Below are 11,070 nucleotides of genomic sequence, written 5' to 3' on the forward strand. Positions count from 1 at the left end.
GAGCCTCTATGCACCAGAGTCCCAGATGGTGTTTGGTGTTTTCCTCTGGAGTCAGAGATGTGGGCAGAGTGTAGTCTCTTCTGGTTTCCCAGGCGTGTCTGCCTCTCTCTCACTGTACTTTTCTAACAGAGTTGTCCTACATGCAAGTACATGTTTTTAATGGTATCTGTCTTCTGTTGCTGTTCATGTATGTTTGCTATTAAAATACATTAAGTAAAAGAAAATAGGGCTGGAGAGATGGAGAGTCAGTGGTTGTGAGCACAGACTGCTCTTCCTGAGGTCCTGAGTTCAAATCCCAGCAACGACATGGTGGCTCACAACCATCTGTAATGAGATCTGATGCCCTCTTCTGGTGTGTCTGAAGACAGCTACAGTGTATTTATATATAATAAGTAAATAAACCTTTAAAAAATAATAAATAATATAATAAAATATGTTCTTATGGTTCTCTTGACTTCCTCAGTATCTGTAGTTTTGTCTCCCTTTTTCACCTCTAACTTTATTAATATGGATCCCCCCACCTCTGCCTCCACCATTGAGTTAATTTGGGTATTGATTTTCTCAGAGGACCAACTGTTTGAGGGTTTTGTTGTTGTTTGTTTGTTTATGTTTTATTGATATATCAGCACTGGTGTTGCCATCAACTCCTTTGGAGCATTTGTTTTCCTTTTGTTCTATGCTTTCACTTATGCTGTTAGGTGACTAATATGAGATCTCACCAATATCTTTATGTAGGTACTTAGTGCTATAAACTTGCCTCTTATAACTGCCTTCATTACATTCCATTGTGTTTTTATTTTCATTTAATTATAAGAAGTTTTTATATTTCTTCTTGATTCTGTCTTGATCCATTTTTCATTTTAGGCTTTCTGGTTATGTTTTTTTGTTTGTTTGTTTGTTTGTTTCTGTGTTGATATCCAGCTTTAATCCATGGTGACCATATAGGGTGCAAAGTGTGATTTCAACTTTATCTGTTGAGACTTGCTGTGTGTCTGAGTCTATGATTAATTTGGAGAATGTTCCATGAGGTACTAAGACAAAGGTCTATTCTTTTGTATTTCGGTGAAGTATTCTCAAAATATCTGTTAAGTATGTTTGATTTCTGACATCAATTAGGTCCAGAATTTTAGCTTTGTTTCTGTCTAGGTGACCTGTCCATTGGTGAGAGTGAGGTATTGAAGTCATTTACTATCACTATGTAAGGGTCACTATGGGCTTTTAGTTGTAGCAGTGATTTATAAACTTGAGTGCCCTTGTGTCTGGTGTACACCCTTCTTTATACTTCGTGCCATTGTCACAAAAGAATCCAGGTCCAGGCCATGAGAGCTTAACAGAATTCTCCAAATCACTAAACTGAATATTCAGAGCACTCTGAACAAATCAGGCCAGGTTAAAATCAGAAAACTCTTTGGCTTCACAAAATCACCAACCTACATTTGTATAAACCAGCCCAGGATTCAACAATCCAAGTACAACCTCTCTGGGAGAATTCTACCCCATTCTAACAGTGGGGAGCAGATGGCAACAGGCTTCTCTGATGGCTGGCTTGCCAAAAGTGCTTCAGGGAGCATAGGTTTATGCTGAGTAGTTTTTCTGTATCTTAAATAAAAATAGGAAATAGAAATTAATGAAGTGAAATGGATTTATTTACAGTTTGGCCCAAAGTAGCAAAAACTATTCATTTCTCTCTACTGTTCTGTATCAGTATTATTATTTCATAGAAAAGATGAGGCATACATTAATTTCACCATGAGACAAACAGAAATATCTAGAAATCTCTTCTTTTGAGTCAAGTTCCTTCCTCTGGCTGGTGCCAGAATCTTTAGGATTAATTTTCTCCCAGCATGTGATTTCTAAGAACATTTTAATTCATGATGTCCATTGTCCCAAGAGTCTGAGAATTGAAGGGAGACAAAGTGCAAGAGTCTCCCTCTAAAATACATCTTTCTCTGTTAGTCCAATGGTGATGAGGGGTAAGCAGGCTGGAGGACAGGCTGCTGGCGGCAAGTTCAGTGGCTGATCAGAGGTGAAACCAGATGGGAAATGGGTACACGCACAAGCTGGGATGGAGTCTGGAGGAAAAGCTACAGAAATGAGGGCAAAAAGATGAGATGACGGGACACTCAGCAGAAGGATGAGAATCAAAGAGAAAGCAAAATGAGTATAAATTAGCCAGGAACAAAGGCAGGTATTTCAGGCAGCAGACCTCTGGAGCTGTCCTATCTCCACCAGATTTATCTTAGCTTCTTGAGACGCAGGTGGATCCCATTCTTGGACTTCAACACAAGTCTTGCCATAGGGACCGGGATCCTGGTGGGATCTGGCAGTAGCTCAAAGCGAAGCAGGGTCAGGGCCACAGCCACCTTCAGCTCATTCATGGCAAACTGTTTCCCAATGCAGTTCCTGAACCAAGCAGGGACACATAAGTAAGATGTGACCTGATACTTGCTCTGGGTACGGTGAGTATTGCTCCTTTAGCCTCAGTCCTGTGGGGCATCAGGGTTCCCCTCCATGGTATCAGCCTAATCATTTTATTTATAGACCACATGCCTAAATCATTCCCTTGCTCTGAGATCACTTTCTTTATAGGTTATACCACCACCTCAATCCCTTGTCTTCGAGCTTAGGCTCCTGACCTATGATAAATTCTCTAGCTCCTCTAGGTCTCTCTCTCTCTCTCTCTCTCTCTCTCTCTCTCTCTCTCTCTCTCTCTCTCTTTCCCTAGTCCTGTTCTTGGGTATACAGAATATCATTTGGACAGTGCCAGCTCTGTGGGCATGGAGTCCAAGCGCATGAGTTATTTAATGAGGTAATTACTAACTAGCCAATTCTCTCCACTAACAGTCTCTGGATCTCCAGTGTGAATACTCCTATTCTGGTCAATATGAGAAGGGGTATGTCACCATCTTGGGGATTATCATCTATGTACAAAAATGGATTGATTCTACAATGGGAGTCAAATATTGGTGGTAGAAGCTTGTAGTGAATGGATCTGATTGGGGATCCTCAAGCTGGTCCTCCATCTTCCTCCCACTCAGCTTTCAGGCTCTAATCCCTCATTTCCCCCAGGCTACCATCATCAGTACCCATATAATCTTATTCCAGAAAAGGCCTTATTTGCATTTGCATTTTCCTATCTTGGTCTTTGGATCCCCACAGTCACCCTCGCAACACTCTTCCTACTATGCACACCGTCATGTGGGACAGCTCCAGGTGCACCAGACATAACCATTCTTAGTGAAGGTTTGTTGAGTTACCACCTCTTACCTGTATAACTCCACTTCCTATTTCAACTCATGTGGCTGAAACTGCCACTAACGCTTCACTTCACCCTTGCTACCACGCCCAAGCAACAAGCTAAGAGTCAGCCAGCTCCCTATCCTCTGTGGCATTCACCTCCTCCTGGACTCTAAGGTAGCAAGGGTGCTTTACTCAAGGACCCACCACACTTCAGGCTATAGGGCAGCAAGGAGTGTGTAACTTTTCATAAGATGTCAATGAGGGACACATGAGTCTAAGGCAGGAAGAAGGAATGATGGCTGCATCAGGTATAGGTGATTGGCTACATTCTCCTGTCTCAGCAAGGAATGTGGCAGAAAAAAGTACATTTTTAAAATTCTTTTTCATTTGAATTAACGGAGTTGAATTCTAAAAACACAATAATATGCATAGAGGATAAGGATATGTAAGCTAGGAACTTAACAACCTGCGACTCTCCTATCCTCCAATGGCTGCAGTATGCTTTTAGCTGGTTAAGATGACATTCTTAACTATGGGATAGTCAGATGTCTTCCAGTAAAATGCCACATCTGAAGCCTGTTCTGTGGGAGCTAATCCACAGCTTTAAGTTTCACAGAATTGGTAAATCAGAAGAAATCCTTACCTTTCATTTTCTCCCCCTTGTGATCCATGGAGACATATTAACTCTGATGACCATTGTATCCAACCCTTAAGAAATCTTAGGGGGAATCTGTGGTCTACAGGATGAGTCCTGTAGACTCTGGAATTTTTTATGGCAGCCTTTTAGCTGCTCGTCTCCCTCAGAGCTCTGTCACTGCACACATCAGCTAGTGGTGGGCATCATCACTCAACAGAGGATTTTCCTCAGAAGCTATTTAATGTCCTCATTTCCGGTTTCGGCACCACTAGACTAAGTACACCAGGCCTGTTCACTGAAGTCCCTTCCAGCATGCATAGCGCTACAAATTAGGAATTTATATACACGTGATAAGCATTTGTATATGCAGAAAAAATGTTGGGAGGCTAGAAGTAAAAAACATGTGATGATAGCCCTGGTGTCCAACCTATAGGAAGCTGTGAACTCTTACATATATGACTTTAACAGAGGAACCCACAGAGTTTTTAGAATTTTAAACATATCACATTATAGTACTTAATATATATATTTGTTACACATATATTTATAGACACATATTTTAAAGATTTATAGAAGCATCCAACTGTTGTGTTAATAAGAAAAGTTATGAGGCTGTAATGAGAATTTTGAGAAAGAGAAATTCATCCTTTAAGATTTCTTAAAACTTCTCAGCTTAATTTTCATAGGGAATATAATTCTGAAATATGAAGTTCAAAATTAGTTAAAATACCAAAACATACTAATTTTCATACAGGTGTCTTAGTGGTCACAGGACAGTGGGTTAATAAAAATCTCGGTGTTATACTGAATTGCTGCCTTCTTTCCTTTTGGCACAAACACAAAGACATGATACCATCTACCCACATCTACCAAGAGAAATACATGCAAGTGACCACATAGGGACATAAGCGATCAGAAATATAGAATATTAATATGTGGCAACCCTCCATCCTTTCCCTCCAACCCTTTCCCATCACCTTGCTCCTCCTGAGAATGGCAGATAAGCATGGCTATGGCGAGGAGAATCTGGTGAGAATCTAGAGGGGTCAAACACCTGCAGAGAGAGCACAGGGCCAGCATGGATGGAGTCAAGCCCATTTCCAACGCAAAAGGATACAGAATGTTTAAAGTTGCAACTGAGAGGGTATTCTCTCTTCCCTGGGTTTTCATACCTTTGGGTTTGGCCAGTAACTTGGGTTATGATGAAGGCCATAAATTAAAATTGTGGTTGTGATACCTGTGGGGGAGGGGAGAAAACATGGAGTAAAATATAATTAAGCCAAATGAGTCTGGAGGTTCCTCAGAAAATTGGACATTGAACTACCCGAGGACACAGCTGTACCTCTCTTGAGCATATACCCAAAAGATGCTCCGACATATAACAAAGACACATGCTCCACTATGTTCATAGCAGCATTATTTATAATAGCCAAAAGCTGGAAAAAACCCAGATACCCTTCAACAGAGGAATGGATACAGAAAATATGGTACATCTACACAATGGAATATTACTCAGCTATCAAAAACAATAACTTTATGAAATTCATAGGAAAATGGTTGGAACTGGAAAATATCATCCTGAGTGAGGTAACCCAATCACAAAAAAACACACATGGTATGCACTCATTGATAAGTGGCTATTAGCCCAAATGCTTGAATTACCCTAGATGCCTAGAACACATGAAACTCAAGAAGGATGATCAAAATGTGAATGCTTCACTCCTTCTTTAAAAGGGGAACAAGAATACCCTTGGGAGGGAATAGGGAGGCAATGTTTAGAACAGAGGTAGAAGGAACACCCATTCAGAGCCTACCCCACATATGGCCCATACATATACAGCCACCAAACTAGATAAGATGGATGAAGCAAAGAAGTGCAGGCTGACAGGAGCCGATGTAGATCTCTCCTGAGAGACACAGCCAGAATACAGCAAATGCGTAAGCAAATGCCAGCAACAAACCACTGAACTGAGAACGGGACCCCCGTTGAAGGAATCTTAGAAAGGACTGAGAGCTTGAAGGGGCTTGTGATCCCATATGAACAACAATGCCAACCAACCAGAGCTTCCATGGACTAAGCCACTACCCAAAGTCTATACATGGACTGACCCTGGGCTCCAACCTCATAGGTAGCAATGAATAGCCTAGTAAGAGCACCAGAGGAAGGGGAAGCCTTGGTCCTGCCAAGACTGGACCCCAGTGAACCCCCAGTGAGCCCCCAGTGAACCCCCGGTGAACCCCCAGTGAACATGATTGTTGAGGGGGAGGGTGGTAATGGGGGAGGATAGGGAGGGGAATACCCATACAGAATGGGAGGGGGAAGGGTTAGGGGGATATTGGCCGTGAAACCAGGAAGGGGAATAACAATCGAAGTGTAAATAAGAAATACTCAACTTAGTAAAAATGGAAAAAAAGAAATGTAAATAAGATTTACCCAAGTTAATAAAGATGGGAAAAAAACATAATTAAGCCAAAGAATTGGCTCTAGAGCCAATCCCAGTGGCATGTACATATGGCCTGTATATAAGGAGTCACCGTGTAGAGCTAATGATTCTTTTGGGGATAGGGATTTTAGTGAAGTATACATTAGACAACCATAAACCTGATGATGACAGACAGCAAGGAAGTATTGGGGGTACGCTGCACTTTAGTGCAATGACAGCACACATTCATTAAATGTCTTACACACACCATTGAAAAACATACACCAGCTAACAAGACAAAATTCACTTTCTAACACCCCCAAAAGGCACTGTTTAACACCCATTTTTCACATGAAATACTAAATTCTCAACGAGTCCCATTATCTTTACTTAGATTTACACTGTTTGCATGTGGCAGGGGTGGGACCATATCCAAGGATGGTTTCGCTAACATGTGCCTTGGACATGTGACAAAGGAACTCAGAACTTAGCAGCTCCCCTCTTTCCTCACCTCAGTTTTCTGAGACACTGGGAGCCATGGCACCCACACAAAAGATTCCCTTACCATTTTCATTTGCCTCTACTCATAAACAAAACCTTATCATGACAAGACCTGTGTCTTTTTTTTTTTCAACCCTGAGTATATTAAGTGACTGCAACTTCAAGGCTGAGAATGACATTTAATCAGCATGTGACATTTCTTCCAGGAGACTTCCTCAGTCTTAACCTTATAATCTCATCTCAAAACTACAAAGTAAGGATCCAGTTTGCTGGGACAACAGAAACACATGTGAGCATATAGGTGACTGGATTTGGTTACCTTTGGGTATGGAACGTCCATCTGGGAAGGTGACAGGGGAGCTGAGCTCTCGACTCACAGAAGGTACTGGTGGGTAGAGCCTCAGGGCCTCCTTGATGCACATGGTGGTGTAAGGCATCTGGTCCAGGTGGTCCCTGAAATAAAGCCCATCCTGAAGAGTCACACAAAGCTGGGAAGACCAGAAGGTCTCTCCTTTAAGAAGACAGGTGAATGGTTCTCACCATGTGACAGAGGTTCCATCACCCAGAATGCTCTGCACCTCCTCTCTGCATCTCTCTTGGTGCTCAGGGTGGGTGGCCAGAGCATAGAAAACCCAGGAGATTCCACTGGCTGTGGTGTCATGACCCTCAAACATGAATGTGTCCACCTCTGCACGCAGGTCCTCATCAGACAAGCTCTTCCCATCCTCCATCTGAATGAATGTGAGAAAACAGACTTTGTATCTCATCTGTGCTTCTGGGCCAAATCTTAACCTTGTTCCCCACTCACTTTGGCAAACAACAGGATGTCCAAGAAATCCAAGCGCCTCTTCTTCCTGACCATCTGAAACTCTTCCTCATTCTGCAGCTGAGCCTTCCTCGTTTTGATCACTCCATCTATCCCATGACAGCACTTGTCAGACAGAACACAGAGCTATCGTAATACACACAATCCCTGAAACTAATGTGCGTGTCCTGTGAAGCCCCAGATGCATGTGCAGGTGGGAATGTCATCATGATGTGAAGTCTACTCAATCTCATATACCTCAAGCCTCCACTCATGTTCATGGGCCACAGAGCCATGACGGACATGTCCCCAATGTAATAAATTTGACAATTCTTGTAATGCACTTTTTATGCTAACATTCTTGCTCCCAAAACTTATATCTTAGTAACTGACTCAAGTCCTACAGAGGCTTCTGGCAAACTCACTATGTCTGAGATATCTGATCATGTCTTTGCAATGTACCTGACAAAGAAAGGAAGGCAGGAAGGGGGAAGACAGAACCTGTGTGCTCATGAGCAATCTGGCAGGCCCGGCGGGACAAACGGCCATCAGAAGACATATTGTAGATGATGCTGTTCCCATAAAAGGCACTCCTCACACGAAAGAAAGTCAGGTTGTTTAGATCCTCGACAGCCTTGGTGTAGGACCTGGAATTTCTATGGACAGGAGGTACAATATACTGGTGATTGGGGTATCTTTCCTAAAAATAGAGTAGGTTCTCTATAGTCATTCTTTCAACCATGGAACACGCAATACCAAGGCACACACCACTTCAAGATCTTTTGACCATTGGAACTTTAGACACATGCCAGGGTTCCACAGTGTCTTACTGGGGCTGGCTGGTTTGGTTCTGGTTTGAAATAAGAGTTTGGTCTAGAACTGGATAAGAATCTTATGTTTTGTGGAGGGAACTGTCTTACCTGCCCCACTTTCTTCTTACTGAATAACTGACTGAACTTAAATCCTAACTTACTAAACGGACTGGTAAGACCAAAGACTCTACAACAAAGGGTTGTTACTCACACATCCAACTGAACACTGCCCTGGTGGCTGAAAGCACACTTCATAACAGTGTCCAGTGTCATCAAGGAGACATAGTGGAAGATCTCTAGAGGGTGATCCTGGTCATCAAGCTTCTCCCATTTGTCCTGTGGTGACAACAAGACACTTTCTTAATTTTCTTCAAACGACCTGTGTTTAGACTAAAACTTTTCTCTTTATCTATAGATAATCAGTCTGGCGTCCCTCTCCATTGAGTTCATTTGCTTCCAGTAAATTAAAAGCATGAAGCAAATGTTTGTAATCTGTTGTCTGCTTCTTCCAAACTCTTTAACAAAACAGCGTATTTTCTCATGGTGTTTAATTCCTTATTTGGTTTTGGAAACAAAGTAATCTTTCAGTTTACAAAAATGGCCTCTTTAAACTTTTGAGACTAAACCAGACTTGAAAAATTTCTATAAACACAAATACAGGAAGGAATAAAATATATAAAGGAAAAGAAAAGCTGTTGTCCTGGGTGAACATGCCTCATGCGTGCTATTGGTTAATTACATTTCACCTTTCAAATGGTGACACCAGAAACTAGGACCTAATATGAGGTAAGGATTTGGCAGGTAAGGGTGTGAGGATGTGAACCTGGTTTCTATTTACACATGAGCCACTTAAGATCACACAGAAAGCCTGGGGTCCAAGACATTCTTGTCTTGAAGCTGCCACTATCCAGTCCACCCAAAAACAGGGAGTTTACACTGTATGGTGTCTTGTCCACTGTGACAACACTTGGTCCTATATTTACCACAGTGCTCTCTGAAGTGTGTGGCTCCATCCTGCTGAGCAGAAGCTGTCCAATTTTTGCATTTGTGGGAGACTTACTTCATAGCAACAACATGAGTTATTAGTCTATGTGATCATCTAGAATGTGTTTAAGAGTAGAGTCATTGCGGGTGTGCTGTCAGGTGGGTACAATAAAATGAGAAAGAGACAGAGAAACTCACTAGCATTATATTGACAGAGTCCGCCATGATTTTGACATAGGGTTTGAGGATGTCATAGTGGAAGGCTGGAGTCAACATCCGCCGATGCTGGAACCATTTCTTCCCATTCAACAGGAGCAAACCGTAACCTGTGCCAGAGACTGACCGTTAATGTGTCTGACAGAGGTGGAATCAAAGGTACCCCTGGGATCATTTGGTTACATTAACTGGGATAAAATGGGGAAATAAAAATTCAGAAATGGTAAGGGTGTTTTATTAGACAAAGACATAGAAAGGGAGAAGTCCAGTTTGTCTGATAAATCTGCTGTGACTAAGACAGAATGAAATGAAGGATTAAAACATGTTGGGATCAGGTCAAGAGGGATATATATATAAATCTCTGACAATGAATGTTTGAAGAAATAATATGGCAGAAACCTGGCATCATGCAGCATGAAAAAGAACTAAGGGGTTTTTAGCGGGATTCCCAAACCCACGGATCCCTGCACACAGCAGCTCGCTGCTCCCAAACCCCGTGGGAGAGAGACCTCACCAACTGGACAGGTGGGCATTCCTGAGACTGCAGAGCGGAAGAGACCACCAACATTGCCCACGCCTGCCTACATCCCTGGCCCAAGAGGAAATTGTATATGGTCTCTGGGTTCCCTTGGATAAGGGCACAGCAGCAGCAGGTCCCCTGCGTCTGAGACGCCACCAAAACCTGAAGGGACCAACCAGATAAACAGTTCTCTGCACCCAAAAGCCGTGGGAGGGAGAGCTAAACCTTCAGAGAGGCAGACACGCCTGGGAAACCAGAAGAGACTGCACTCTGCCCACATTACTGATTCCAGAGGAAAACACCAAACGCCATTTGGAACCTTGGTGCACGGAAGCTCCCGGAAAGGGCAGTGCAGATCTTCCTGGTTGCTGCCCCCACGGAGAGCTCATAAGCAACACCCCACGAGCAAACTTGGGCCTCGGGACCACAGGGAAGGCAAACCTTCCTACTCCAAGCGACCTGCCTAGTGAACTCAGGACACAGGCCAAACGGAACAGCTGAAGACCTGTAGATAGGAAAAACTACACGCCCGAAAGCAGAACACTCTGTTTCCATAACTGGCTGAAAGAAAACAGGAAAACAGGTCTACAGCATCCCTGACACACAGGCTTATAGGACAGTCTAGCCACTGTCAGAAATAGCAGAACAAAGTAACAATAGAGATAATGTGATGGCGAGAGGCAAGTGCAGGAACCCAAGCAACAGAAACCAAGACTACATGGCATCATCGGAGCCCAATACTCCTACCAAAGCAAACACGGAATATCCAAACACACCAGAAAAGCAAGATCTAGTTTCAAAATCATATTCGATCATGATGCTGGAGGACTTCAAGAAAGACATGAAGAACTCCCTTAGACAAACACAGGAAAACATAAACAAGTAGAAGCCTACAGAGAGGAATCACAAAAATCCCTGAAAGAATTCCAGGA

General features: G+C 42.7%; 1 protein-coding gene across 2 annotated transcripts; it reads right to left on the reverse strand.

The window, feature by feature from the left end:
* Positions 1-1,624: 1,624 nt before the first annotated feature.
* Positions 1,625-9,723, reverse strand: LOC116889166 (cytochrome P450 4A14). Of its 2 annotated transcripts, XM_032890340.1 has the most exons (10): positions 9,601-9,723; positions 8,630-8,754; positions 8,108-8,262; positions 7,610-7,716; positions 7,342-7,532; positions 7,121-7,254; positions 5,050-5,114; positions 4,855-4,931; positions 2,207-2,403; positions 1,625-2,084 (listed from the first exon to the last, which is right to left on the reverse strand). In XM_032890340.1, exons 1-9 carry the CDS (start codon positions 9,676-9,678, stop codon positions 2,235-2,237), a joined length of 1,101 nt encoding a protein of 366 aa, XP_032746231.1. In that variant the 5' UTR covers positions 9,679-9,723; the 3' UTR covers positions 1,625-2,084; positions 2,207-2,234. The 2 variants fall into 2 exon arrangements, with proteins under 2 accessions (XP_032746231.1, XP_032746227.1); XM_032890336.1 differs by having other exon boundaries at positions 1,625-2,403.
* Between the last annotated feature and the right edge of the window lie 1,347 nt (positions 9,724-11,070).

The sequence above is a fragment of the Rattus rattus genome, chromosome 1, assembly GCF_011064425.1.
Source record: "Rattus rattus isolate New Zealand chromosome 1, Rrattus_CSIRO_v1, whole genome shotgun sequence".
Lineage (NCBI taxonomy): Eukaryota > Metazoa > Chordata > Mammalia > Rodentia > Muridae > Rattus > Rattus rattus.

Coding starts and splice junctions, on each gene's coding strand:
- LOC116889166 (XM_032890340.1), bottom strand. CDS start 9,678: ATGTTGACTCCAGCCTTCCACTATGACATCCTCAAACCCTATGTCAAA. Junction 7,533..7,609: donor ACATCCTGTTGTTTGCCAAA/GTGAGTGGGGAA, acceptor ACATTCATTCAG/ATGGAGGATGGGAAGAGCTT. Junction 7,255..7,341: donor GATGGAACCTCTGTCACATG/GTGAGAACCATT, acceptor GCTTTATTTCAG/GGACCACCTGGACCAGATGC.